Source organism: Mauremys mutica, chromosome 7 (assembly GCF_020497125.1).
Source record: "Mauremys mutica isolate MM-2020 ecotype Southern chromosome 7, ASM2049712v1, whole genome shotgun sequence".
Taxonomy (NCBI): domain Eukaryota; kingdom Metazoa; phylum Chordata; order Testudines; family Geoemydidae; genus Mauremys; species Mauremys mutica.
Window position 1 is genome coordinate 24721513 of NC_059078.1, and position 14403 is coordinate 24735915.

At 45.0% G+C, this 14403-nt stretch overlaps 1 protein-coding gene across 1 annotated transcript in view; it reads left to right on the top strand.

The window, feature by feature from the left end:
- Positions 1 to 5421, top strand: part of DNAH12 (dynein axonemal heavy chain 12) — a 171424-nt gene extending 166003 nt beyond the window's left edge. The window contains exons 73-74 of the mRNA XM_045024879.1: positions 1489 to 1556; positions 2900 to 5421. Of these exons, the coding sequence (XP_044880814.1) occupies positions 1489 to 1556; positions 2900 to 3090 (259 nt within the window). The 3' untranslated portion in view covers positions 3091 to 5421. The remainder of the gene's footprint in view (positions 1 to 1488; positions 1557 to 2899) is intronic.
- The last annotated feature ends 8982 nt before the right edge of the window (positions 5422 to 14403 follow it).

Genomic DNA, 14403 nt, shown 5'->3' on the forward strand with positions numbered 1-14403 from the left:
TTTTAACATCATTTCAACATTTCAATGATATACTCTAATTTAAAATCTTCTTCCTTCCTTCATGAGATCTTGACAAGAAAAAACACAGTGAATCTGCTATACTGTAGTATTGGGAATGTTGCCATGTGCTTACTTATAATAAAAATGCAGTTTTCTTTCATGAAATTGCCCTTCTACGTGAGTCACAGAACCATTCAAAGCAGTAAGGCCAAGATTTTCAAAAGTGACTAGTGATTCCTGTTGCATCGGTTTCCGGGTGCCCAATTTGAGACACCTCGGAGGGACTTGATTTTTTGAAAAAGGTTTTCAGGGACTATGTCTCTCGTGTGTGAACAGTATAGTGTTTCCTCTCCAAACCTACAGCACTTACTATGTGAGTACAGAATGAATTTTTTACATCAGGTCCCCAGTGTATGAACAGCCCTCCTAGTCCCAATCACAGAGCAGGTGGTGGAGCCCTGACCTATCCCTTTGCTGCAGCCGACCTGGCCATCCTCAGGGTGAGTCACCTAGCGCACAGGCAGCTAAGATGAAGATAAGCACCAATTCACATCTTGGTCCCACACAAGAGAAGGGCAGGATTTAGCTGTTTGTATAGTCATTCAAATATGGCACTTGCTACTTTGTAAGGTTTCTAAGTAGATGGGAAAGGGTACAGGCCCTAACAGCCCTCAAAGCGAATATTTTAAAAGGGGCCTAGGAAAAATCTCAGATAATTTTTTTTTCCAGTGGAGTGAAGCAGTGCATTTTGGGAAAAAAACCTTCAGAACTAATGTGCAGAGTAGTTGGAACTAATTACCAGACAATCAGAAAAGTGCACATTGCAAATAAGATGCAGCTGCACCGACGTAGCGCTTCTAGTGTAGATCTGCCCTCAGTATATACAGATTTCACACCAGCACCTCAATTTGTGCTGATAAAGCAGCTCTATACCCACTTCTGCTTGTACAATTGTTTACACACATAAAAGTGGGTGCACAAAATCAAAATCTACACTGGGTTTTAAATTTTCATCATACTGTTACAAGATAAGGGACACTTTTAAAGGTAATGTAGTTCAGCAAGAAAAACTGCATGTTTTATTCCAAGAGTTTAAACAGCAAAGGTCAGAGCACAGTATGGCTTTTATCTGTTATTTCATAATCCCATCCCTGGTGTGGGCTTATGAGAGAAATGTTTTTGATATCTGATGATTTTACTGGACCCTGTGAGAAAGGTAAAGACAGGGAAGTCCTCCAGCTCTGTTCTGCATCCCCTCCTCTCTTCTATTTATTTATTTCTCGCTCTTGTTACATCTTTTCAGTTTGCTTCCATTGTCTGTACTTGTCCTGACATTTCTCTTTCTCTTCCCCTTCCTTTCATCTCCATTCCCCTTTCTCATCCCAACCCTTCCTACCCAACAAATGAAGTAAAATACAAAAATATCTCTTTTAAAAATATACCTTTTATAAAATTATGTTTTAATAGTTTCTTTGTTTGTCTCACCAGGGGAATATTAGCTGAACAGCATCCCAAGTTGCTCTTTGACCCGATGCCAATTATTTGGATAAAACCAAGTAAGTAAAGTGGTCTGGAACCAATGTGTCTTTGGATTCTAATGCAACAAGAGATTGCAGTAATGTATTTCTTTAATGTTGCAAAAAGACCAACCCTTCTCTCTCACCAAAAAATCCAAACGCACATAGATCTCCATTCAGCTGACGTGATCAATGGCTTGCCTGTCAAACATCATGCCTTTTCACTGGCTGACCCAGTTTTTTATCTGAAATTTATCTGGTCTGTGCCTCTTTTCCCCCCACAAAGGTTTATTTAGCATGGATAGGACAAAGGAGGAGTTAATCAGATAGACATTTCATATAAAATGAATTTCACTGCCTCCAAATTGGATCTTCATGTATATTTTAGGCATAAACTAGCCTTGGCAAAAGGGAGCATGGTTGTTGAAATCTTGACTCCATAAAAGTCAATGGGACATTTGCAATTGATTTAAATGGGGCCAGTATTTCACCCCATATGTGTTAAAATTAATGTTGCTCAAAGTATCATTAACTGCTGCAGAAATACTGTCCATAGATGGCTAAACACTGATAATGTTTTCTTCTGACTAACATCTACTATTGTTTTTCCCATCTGGTTCCTCCTTTCTTTGATCAGGAGCAGTTATCCTAAAAAAAAAAAAAACTTAGATTTTTTTTTTCAAACATTCCTAATGTTTCTCCACAGTGGTTTAGTTTCTACTTAGTTGTAACTAGCTGTGAGTCAGCCCCACAAAGTATTCCATCCTGCCCATTTACCCCTTCTATTGACATTGGAGGAGTCTGTTCATGGAAGCTGACTGATGTCAGAAGAACATGATTTAAGCCTTTGTGCAAGTTATGTGTAAACAGTCTGGGCACATTACAGTTCCTCCAGAGCTGTAGCCTCGGAACTCAAACAACTTGAATCACGATTAGGTTCTCGAGCTGCTGAATCAAAGTTGCCTTAGAGTCCCAATTTTATATGAAGACCTCGTGCACTTACTAACATGCTCTAAACTATAACCCGATGGTATTTTAGTCAAATGCTATGATTTTTATACAACTATTTAGCTTTGAATGCATCTGTGAAAGATTTGAAAAGCAGGTCGTAAAGGAAGGCATCTATTCCTGTAAGCAAACAATAGCAAACATACTTCCTCTAGTCTATTAGCCTATGTAAATTCTGTAAATTAATTTTTAAAAGAAAAGCAGAGCAAGAAGCAACTTCTTTTTAAGTTTTGCTGGATGAAAATATTTTGTCAAATTTTTATTTAGCTTTAAAAATAAGTCAGAATGAATATTTGATTTTTACATTAGATTATTTTCATTCATCTAGTACATCTACAGTATATAATTCATTCCTTTGTTTGTTCTTTTTTAAGGTAAAAAATCGGACATAAAGAAATCTAATGCCTATATTTGTCCACTCTACAAGACAAGTGAGCGTAAGGGAACCTTATCCACTACTGGACATTCTACTAATTTTGTCATTGCGCTATTGCTAGAGACTGATAAACCAGTCCAGCACTGGATCAAGCGAGGTGTTGCTCTGCTCTGCCAGCTGGATGACTAACCCTGAAGAATTCAGAGGCAAACCTCATTAGACATATCTTTCTTTTCCTTCCTTTACTGAGGAATTGACGCACACTGTATCAGAGAAACATCTTGATATATTTATATTTGGACGGATAAGGCAAAAAAATTTCTGATCTTGATATATTGCATTTAATAATTGTATGATGTTATTACTATTTTTAAAATATATAATGATCTGGAGTGTTCATTTTATTATTTTGTAATATAGTGTCATGAGTAAGCATACAGATCTCTTTTGACACCTATTAAAATATCATAAATGATATCTTGATGAAAAAAATGAAAATTGTCTGAACTCCCATATGGGAAGCATTATCGTAGACAGCATTCAAGCACTGTAGGCCTGAACCATGAGAGGGCAAAGTCTGGATGTTCAGATCTGGGGTTTTGGTTTGGACTCATCTCTAATTTGTGTGCTGTCACACAGGTGGTGGTGGGAGAAATTGTTTACCTATGTGATAAAACTGAATTTAAGATGCACCTTTGTCTGCCTCACTTGCATACTTCCTAGCAATCCATCGTTACTTCGATTGCTTCTAATATTCTAAACTCCTCAGCTCCTTTTGTATAGTTTCCATGAAAAATAAACAGCCCAAACAAACAAAACCCCCACAACTTGCCATAAAAATGTTATCTCCTTTTGCATCCTGCTTAAAAACACAGTTGTTATATCACGTAAAGTCCAAATTCACCACACACACCTCTTCCTAGGATTTGGCTTTATTAAAAAGAAAACTATAGTAAGATAAAGATCAGCTCAAATCTTCTTTTAGGCTTGGCTATTTCTAGAGCTCTTTTCTCAGGACTCCTAGAGCCTCTCTCCCAAAGAGCCATTCCCACCTCTCCTTATAACCAGGAAGGAGAAGAATTCCACAGAATAGACCTTTTCTCTGTAGTGTGTTCAACTGTAGTATGCCATCTGGAGGGGAGTTAAGACACCAGCCACCTTTCCTCCCTCAGCAGGATCAGCAGGCGTGAATTTGGACCTCAGAAATTAGTGTCCCCATATCTGCTTATTATGCAGAATCAAGCAGAGGGGTAAAATGGAACATGAAAAATTCAGTTCAAGTGGTTAAAACAGTTTCAATTGATACATTTTCCATTTAATGTTAAAATTTCCCTTGTATGAGTCTACATAGCTTTTTAACCCTTAGGAAACTGACAAGTTCCTAAGAGTTGAACATCTGAGTACTGGCTAATTTCTGGCCCCTGAGGTGCACCGTGCTTGGGAGGAAAGAGAACTTTAGGTTGCTGCAAAGTGGCTCAGCTCAAGTCTCATGAAATGAGGAAGTCCAACCCTACCCTAACTTTGCTCCCACCCAATCTCCCGCGTCCCACCTTTCCCTGATGCCTGTGTGTTGGGGCTAGAGGAATATCAGATACAGGCTGTTCTCCTCCCCTTATAAACACACTCAGTCTTTTTCTCTCATGCGCACGCGCGCGCACACACACACACACACACACACACAGTATGTGCTTTTCTTTGTCTGAATGTGAAAATTGTAATTACATATTGACATATGAGCAACTTCTGTTACAGTATTGTCTTCTTTTAAAAACATAAACTTCCTTTTGTTTATATATTATTTTATTTCTTTGTTTATATTTAAATGTATTGATTTATGTAAAGCCAGAGTTTGATCTGCTCTCTCACATTTCCTTTAGGCAAGCTCCCAGTAATGATTCCTGTCCTTTAAATGTACTCTGTGTTGATAAAGCATGTGAAAGCAGCAGTGATTTTTCTTTAAATCAGATGTAGAGAATGAACATATTACTTCCCTTAAACATCAATTTTCATTAAAACAGTTACATCTGGAATATTATATCAAGAAGGCTGGACCTTTAATCTCTTCTTTTACTGATATATAATTCATCAGATCATGTCATCAGACACAGCTAACCCACGTGTATGAAATGTGGAGAAAGTCCTAGAGTATCTTATGATCAGATATTTATAGAGAGCTATTAGTGGATCTGGACTCTTCAGAGATCATTTTTCAGTACATGAAAATATCAGATTCAACTTAATAATCACTTGTTTAAAGCGTGAGGTCCTCTATGTTCTTCTCAAAAGCTAAAAAAGGTGAGAGAAAATCTTATATATTCTATTCTGAGTTTATGGTGAAATTTTGTATTCTTAAATTTTCCCAAAAGCAATAATTAGACTTGAAATATATGTGTATAACTGATGGTATTTTGATCAATCTGAGTTTGCCTGCAATACAAACATTTATTTGTTTATATGTTTTATTTATATATTTATCTAGCTGCTGTACATATGTAAGTTGGAGATATATATGGAAATTGGTCTGGGTAACAAATTAAATGATTCAAGCTTGCTATAAATTCCTCTGTTCAACTTTAAAATATTTCTAGAACATTTTCCAAACTCGAGAAGGGTTGTGCTGACATTTTCTTTCATTGTGCCTTCTTTGTTGGTTAATGGGAGCCAGTTCTGAAGTCCTTATTTAGGCTGACTCTCCCTGGAAGTCAATAATGAGAGATTTGTCTGAGTAAAAAGATGATAGGATTTGGCCCTAACAGATTAACATTGATTGTATAAATATGATGGCACGTACTTCATTGTGCAAAGTAGCAATTAGTAAATTGTGCACATGTAAAGTGGACCTCTACCAGCAACTGGAAATACATTTTTATCCCTTTCGCTCTGCTGCCATTAGTTGCCATTGCAGTCACTGTATATTTTTTAATTTCAAAAAGTTTTATTATGAAATCTCCGCTAGAACTGATTTGTAACTTTAATTATTTCTTTTACCTTTCCTGTTTAATGGTTTCATTGTTTTGGTCATTAATGAGCATTTCTTTATTTCCAGGAAATCATAAAATTGAAACCAATTGTCAAGTTTTAAAAGGAGAACGTTAGCTATTTTATTTTTTATGCTCCATTGTCTGTAATAAGTCTTAAAAGGCTGAAAATAATTTTCTATACATAGTTTAACCCTTTCCATTTGGCAAACATTGATTTCTACTAAGCCCATTCCTCCCATCCTTATGTAGGTCAAATTAACATGGTGCTCTGTGTTTACTCCATTGTTTGTACATGGGCATTGTTGATTGCAGCATTCATCTGGAATTAGTAGATCAAAAGTTTATGTAGGTCCTGTAGAACTATTGAGATTCACAATCATGTAGAGCTGTTCAGGACAGCTTTATTTTGTTCTGCAAATTGGTCTTTCGGATGCACACAATAACATGGATCAGAATTTCTGGCAGGTTTGAGGCACATACTTTGGTGTGGTTTTCACTGGAAGACTTAAAACATGAACTCTTACACAGACCTGCAGTGCTTTTCTGACAGTAAATGCTTCTTGGCTGAAGCAAATCTTGAGCAAGAGCAGCGATCTGTTTCCCCACTGCCAAGCATCACGTGAGCAGAGTATGGGAAATTATAGCAAACACTTAGGGTATGTCTACACTACAAGACTCTTTCGAATCAACTTAATTCGAATTTGTGGAATCGACCTTATGAAGTCGAAGTTGTGTATCCACACTAAATACACTAGTTCGACTGTGCGAGTCCACAGTAATGGGGCCAGCGTCGACTTTGGAAGCGGTGCACTGTGGGAAGCTATCCCACAGTTCCCGCACTCCCCGCTGCCCATTGGAATTCTGGGATTTCCCCCCAATGCATGCTGGGGGGAAAAATGTGTCGAGGGTGGTTTTGGGTAACTGTCATCATTGAACTGTCAATCACGCCCTCCCTCCCTCCCTCCCTGAAAGCGCCTGCGGGCAATCTGTTCGTGCACTTTTCTGCTCAGTGACAGCGCGGGCGCCACAGCACTTTGAGCACGGATCCTGCTGCAGTTATGGCCGTTGTCAACTCCTCGCACCTTATCGTCCACCTCTTCCACAGTCAGCTGCTGAGAAATAGGGCTACTTTTCAATGGTGCTGCGAGCACTGGTGGACCATGGGGGGACGTTTTACCAACATCAACGTCGCGTGGCCAGGCAAAGTTCATGACGTGCGTGTTTTCAGGAACTGTGGTCTGTTTAGACGCCTGCAGGAAGGTAGTTTCTTCCCGGACCACAAAATAAGTCTTGGGGATGTGCAGATGCCTATAGTGATCGTCGGGGACCCAGCCTACCCGCTAATGCCCTGGCTCGTGAAGCTCTGTGCAGGCGCCTTGCACAGCGACAAGGAACTCTTCAAGTAACAGCGAGCAGCGAGTAGCGTGACCTGTGACTGTTCAGTTTCTTTACAGAGAAGCTGAACCTGCCCCTGTTTCTTTACCAAGTGACTGTTGACTAGCATCTGCAGTTACATACCCCGCCCACCCCGCTTCCCCAACTTCCAACACACGTTTAAAAATAAAATACATGTTCCACTGTAACTTTACAAAGGTTTCTTTATTGATGACTTTGCGTTACAGGGTTGAAACTGGGACACGGACTGTGCTGGGTAGGGTGTGCAGTGATGTAAAGACCGCCTGTAAACTCGAGGAATGACAGGCTCCTGCTCCCAGAGCGGTCTGCAGTGCCGGACTGGATGTTTCAACGGAGCCTGCCATCCCTCCTTTTTGGGACTCTGTGTGCGGGGGCTATGCGGCCTTTTGGCGGGGGAGGATGGATACAGATTCCTCTGCTGCGTGGCTCTGTGGTCCAGGACAGGGACCGTTGCATGAGATCTGTAACCCCCCTCCCCCGCTACAAAGTCACGTACCCCCCCACCCACACAGAACCTGCAAACCACCTCCCATACCGACCAGGGTGCGTACTGACAGCAGTGTGTGTGTGACCTGCTGCTGATCCTGCCCCCATGTCTGTACCCTGGTAAAGGTGATTGTCCTGTCAAATTACCAACCCCCTTCCCCCCCTTCAAACACAGTCTCCTCTAAAAGAACATGACGGAAACAGTAATTAACAGAAAAGTATTTTTTATTATCAACTAGACAGTTAGGGGATGAAACTGGGATGGGGGCTTGGGTGAGGCGGGAAGGAAAGGACTTCTCAAAATTTAGGGTATGAGAGCTTTTGGGTACTTGAGCACTCTGCTGGGGTGCAGTGACAGTTTACACGGCCTCTGGCGCCCCTCCTTCTGGTTATTTTGGGTGAGGGGGGTATGGGACTTTGTGGCGGGGGAGGGCGGTTGCAGATACACTGCAGGGGGGCTCTGTCCTCCTGCCTGAGGTCCTGCATAACATGCACAAGGCGCAGGAGCATGTCCGTTTGCTCCCTCATTAGTCCAAGCAGCGTTTGAGTCGCCTGCTTGTCTTCCTCACGCCACCTCTCCTCCCCTTCGCTGTGTGAGCGCTGGTACAGAGAGAGGGTCTCCCTCCACTGGCTCTGCTGGTCCGCCTCATCTCGGGAGAACCCCATAAGTTCAGCGAACATCTCGTCCCCTGTCTTTTTCTTTCGCCGCCTAATCTTTGCCAGCCTCTGTGAGGGGGATGCTGTGGCGGGTCTGGAGACAGTCGAAGCTGTGTGATGGGAAAAAGGGAGTGAATTCCTTGCAAAGATAAATTTTTGCGAACAATGAACACAGTCTAGTTTGTCTCTGTGAATTCTGGGTTGAGATCCCAGTGCCTGATGGGGCAAAAACCATTTTCGCGGGTGGTTCTGGGTAAATGTCGTCAGTCATCCCTTCCTCCGGGAAAGCTACAGCAGACAATCATTTCAAGCCCGTTTTCCCTGGATTGCCCTGGCAGACGCCACAGCATGGAAACCATGGAGCCTGTTTTGCCTTTTGTGCCTGTCACCGTATGTGTACTAGATGCCGCTGACAGAGGCAGTCCAGCAGCGCTACACAGCAGCATGCTTTTGCTTTTGCATGATAGCAGAGATGGTTACCAGCCATATTGTACCATCTACCATACCATAAATTGGTAATAAGATGGGCATGGTTACCAGTCCTTTTGCACTGCACCATTTGCTGCTGTCATAAGTGCCCCTGGCTGAGATCAGCCAGGGGCGCAAAAGCCAAAATTGGGAATGACTCCCTGAGTCAATCCCTCCTTTTTGGTATCTAAAAATAGAATCAGTCCTCCCTAGAATATGGGCAAGTGTACTAGAGAACCACTGTATCAGAGAACCAGAGAACACAGCTGCTCTGTGTCAGATCCTGCATAGATTATGAGCTGTATGCTATTCACAGGGGGTGCTCCTGCAACAACCCCACCTGTTCATTCCATTCTTCTCCCAGCCTTCCTGGGCTACCATAGCATTGTCCCCCCACTTGTGTGATGAAGTAATAAAGAATGCAGGAATAAGACACAGTGACTTGTTAGTGAGAAATGAGTGGAAGGCAGCCTCCAGTTGCTATGATAGTCCAGATAGGACATTAAGGAGTGTGGAGGAGAGGAGCCCAGCATCCTGCTGCTAGTCCAGGGGCAATTGAATCTTTTCTTTACACATGAAGGGTGGGGGCTGATGAAGCTCAGCCCCCTGTTGCTATGATGACGATGGTTATCAGCCATACTGTACCATCTACCACGAAAAATTAGGACCAGGCGCCCTTGATTGACCTTACCGATGCTAGTCGGCATGGTTACCAGTCCTTTTGCACTGCCCCATGTGCCAATAGGCTGATGATGAGGACGGGTACCAGTCATTTTGTACCATCAGCCATCCATAGCGTGGGGATAGCAAGGATGTTGGTGTTGAGTGCTGCACCATCGCGTCTATCTGCAGCATTCAGTAAAGATAGGGTGACATGTAAAAGAGTCAAGAGAGGATTGTTTTCCCTTTCACTTCTGGGGGTGGGTGGGGGGCTGCGTAAATTGCCTAGCTATGCCCTGACCCACCGCGGACACTGTTTTTGACCCTAGAAGCATTTGGAGCTCAGCCAAGAATGCAAATGCTTTTCAGAGACAGCAGGAACTGTGGGATACCTTGCGTCCTCAGTCCCCCCTCCCTCCATGAGCGTCCATTTGAATCTTTGGCTTTCCATTACGCTCGTCACGCAGCAGCGTGCTGAGTCTCTGCTATGCCATCTGTCCGGAGTTTTTTTACAAATACTTTGGACCAGGCGTAACATTACAGTAATTCCCCTAATTAGATGCAGGAGTCTCCGAGCGAGATCACCCTGAGGACGGTCACTGAAGGAGATAGAGAGCGCATGCTGCGTGAAAGCCAGCACAAACCAGGGCCCTATGCAGCCGTGCTCGGGGAGGCAATGCTCCCTGAGTAGCTCATGAAAGCCTCGCGCGGAAAACTGTGCTACCACGGAGCACCCAATAAGGCAGCTCTCCCCAGGAACCTCCTGCGGAGGCTTTTCGATTACCTCCAGGAGAGCTTCGTGGAGATCTCCCAGGAGGATTTCTGTTCTATCCCCATATATAGAGAGACCTCCTTTTCACATACTTCAGATTCCTGTTATATTAAGAATAAAAGTTTACATGGTTAAAGCACTTACCGACTGCTCCTTCCCCTGATTCAGGATCCGGGTTAATGGCCGGGGACGGTTGGTAGGGGATCTCCATGACGGTGATGAAGAGATCCTGGCTGTCGGGGAAACCAGCGTTGTAAGCGCTGTCGCCTGCCTCGTCGTCCACAAACCCTTCCTCATCTTCCCCGTCCGCGAACATCGCCGAGGAACTGGCCGTCGACACTGTCCCATCGTCAGAGTCCATGGTCACTGGTGGGGCAGTGGTGGCAGTCTCCGTAGCGTCCGTTTGCCGCTTTGATTTTTTGGTAGCCTTGTCTGGGGTCCTTGATTTTCACGCGGCGCTGCGTTGCATCCCGGCTGTATCCTCTGTCTCTCATGGCTTTGGAGACCTTCCCATAGGTCTTTGCATTCCGTTTTTTGGAGCGCAGCTCCGAAAGCACAGACTCCTCGCCCCACGCACCGATCAGATCCAAGAGTTCCCGGTCAGTCTATGCTGGGTCCCTCTTTCTATTCAGAGATTACATGAACTCCTCTGCTGGAGAGCTCTGCATCGCTGCCGGTGCTGCTGAGCTCACCCCGATGTCCAACCACGAAATGAGATTCTAACTGTCCAGACAGGAAAAGGAATTCAAATTTTCCCGGGACTTTTCCTGTGTGGCTGGTCAGAGCATCCAAGCTCGGACTGCTGTCCAGAGCGTCAACAGAGTGGTGCAGTGTGGGATAGCTCCCGGAGCTAGTAAGTTCGATTTGCATCCACACCTAGCCTAATTCGACATAGCCATGTCGAATTTAGCGCTACTCCCCTCATCGGGGTGGAGTACCGAATTCGAACTAAAGAGCCCTCTAGGTCGAATTAAATGGCTTCCTGGTGTGGACGGGTGCACGGTTAATTCGAATTAACGCTGCTAAATTCGAATTAAAGTCCTAGTGTGGACCAGGCCTTAGGGTATATCTACACTACGAAATTAGGCCGATATAATATAAGTCGATTTTTTAGCAATCGATTTGATACAGTCGATTGTGTGTGTCCCCACTAAGCGCATTAAGTCGGCAGAGTGCATCTACAGCACCGAGGCTAACAGCGACTTTCGGAACGTTGCACTGTGGTAGCTATCCCACAGTTCCTGCAGTCTCTGCCGCCCATTGGAATTCTGCCGCCCATTGGAATTCTCCCAATGCCTGATGGGGCAAAAACATTGTTGTGGGTGGTTCTGGGTACATGTCATCAGGCCCCCCTCCCTCCCTCCATGAAAGCAACGGCAAAAAATTGTTTCTTGCCTTTTTTCCTGGGTTACCTGTGCAGACGACATACCACGGCAAGCATGGAGCCCGCTCAGCTCACTGTCACTGTACATCTCCTGGGTGCTGCTGACAGATGCAGTACTGCAGTGCTACACAGCAGCAGCTCCTTGCCTTTGCAAGTTAGCAAAGACAATTAGCAGCCCTACTGTACCATCTGCTGCTGTCTCCTGGTTGCTCCTGACTGACCTCGTTGAGGTCGGTCAGGAGCGCCTGGGCAGACATGGGTGCTCCTGGCCGGCCTCGGTGAGGTCGGTCGGGGGCACCTGGACATAAATGGGAGTGACTCCAGGTCAATCTCTGCTTTAAGTTTCATCTAATGGAAATTCAGTCCTTCCTCGAATATCATGCGAGCTGGAGGCTTGTCGCACCTACCCCAGCCTACCCCTTGCTCCCATGGCTCATGAAGCCTGGACAGTAGTAAGGAGCAGTTCAACTATAGGCTGAGCAAGTGCAGAATGGTGGTAGAATGTGCCTTTGGACGTTTAAAATCTCGCTGGTGCTGTTTGCTGACTAGGCTGTTTGCGATTAGAAGAGCACAGCAAGGCGCACTGCACATCAGAGAGGCTTTGAAAACCAGTTTCATGACTGGCCAGGCTTCGGTGTGACAGTTGTGTGTGTTTCTCCTTGATGCAAACCCGCCCCCTTTATTGATTTTAATTCCCCATTAGCCAACCCTATAAGCCATGTCGTCAGTCGCCCCTCCCTCCATGAGAGCAACTGCAATCGTTTTGCGCCTTTTTTCCGTGCAGACGTCATACCACGGGAAACATTGAGCCCACTCAGATCACCGCAGCAGTTATGAGCACTGTAAACACCATGTGCATTATCCTGCAGTATATGCAGCACCAGAACTTCAAAAGCAGGCAAGGGGAGGCAACAGCAGCACGGTGACGAGAGTGATGAGGACATGGACACAGACGTCTCTCAAAGCAGGGTCGCTGGCAATTTGGACATCATGATGGTAATGGGGCAGGTTCATGCTATGGAATGCTGATTCTGGGCCCGGGAAACAAGCACAGACTGGTGGGACCGCATAGTGTTGCAGGTCTGGGATGATTCACAGTGGCTGCGAAACTTTCGCGTGCGTAAGGGAACTTTCATGGAACTTTGTGACTTGCTTTCCCCTGCCCTGAATCACAAGAATACCAAGATGACAGCAGCCCTCACAGTTCATAAGCGAGTTGCGATAGCCCTCTGGAAGCTTGCAATGCCAGACAGCTACCGGTCAGTCGGGAATCAATTTGGAGTGGGCAAATCTACTGTGGGGGCTGCTGTGATGCAAGTAGCCAACATGATCACTGAGCTGCTGCTATCCAGGGTAGTGACTCTGGGAAATGTGCAGGTCATAGTGGATGGCTTTGCTGCAATGGGATTCCCTAACTGTGGTGGGGGCGATAGACGGAACCCATATCCCTATCTTGGGACCGGACCACCAAGGCAGCCAGTACATAAACCGAAAGGGGTACTTTTCAATAGTTCTGCAAGCACTGGTGGATCACAAGGGACGTTTCACCAACGTCAATGTGGGATGGCCGGGAAAGGTACATGATGCTCGCATCTTCAGGAACTCTGGTCTGTTTGAACAGCTGGAGCAAGGGACTTACTTTCCAGACCAGAAAATAACCATTGAGGATGTTGAAATGCCTATAGTTATCCTTGGGGACCCAGCCTACTCCTTAATTCCATGGCTCATGAAGCCATAAACAGGCATCCTGGACAATAGTCAGGAGCTGTTCAACTATAGGCTGAGCAAGTGCAGAATGTGCATTTGGATGTTTAAAAGTATGCTGGCGCAGTTTACTGACTCGATCAGACCTCAGTGAAACCAATATTCCCATCATTATTACTGCTTTCTGCGTGCTCCACAATATCTGTGAGAGTAAGGGGGAAATGTTTTTGGTGGGGTGGGAGGTTGAGACAAATCGCTTGACCGCTGATTACGTACAGCCAGACACCAGGGCGGTTAGAAGAGCACAGCAGGGTGCGCTGTGCATCAGAGAAGCTTTGAAAACCAGTTTTATGACTGGCCAGGCTACGGTGTGAAAGTTCTGTTTGTTTCTCCTTGATGAAAACCCGCCCCCTTGGTTCACTCTACTTCCCTGTAAGCCAACCGCCATCCCCTACCCTCTTTGATCACCGCTTGCAGAGGCAATAAAGTCATTGTTGTTTCAAATTCACGCATTCTTTATTAATTTGTCACACAAATGGGGGGATAACTGCAAAGGTAGCCCGGGAGGGGTGGTGGAGGAGGGAAGCATCGGTTGGGGTGGTTGAGGAGGGGAGGAGGAAAGGACAAGGCCACACTGAACTTCAAAACTTATTTACTGAATGCCAGCTTTCTGTTGCTTGGGCAGTCCTCTGGGGTGGAGTGATTGGGTGCCCGGAGGCCCCCCCACCATGTTTTTGGGCATCTGGGTGAGGAGGCTATGGAATTTGGGGAGGAGGGCGATTGGTTTCACAAGGGCTGCAGCGGCGGTCTGTGCTCCTGCGGCCTTTCCTGCACCTCAACCATACCCCGGAGCATATCAGTTTGATCTTCCAGTAGCCTAAGCATTGCTTCCTGCCTCCTCTCATCACGCTGACACCACCTCTCCTCTTGCTCCTGCCATCTCTCCTCTTGCTCCCGCCACCTCTTCTCTTGCA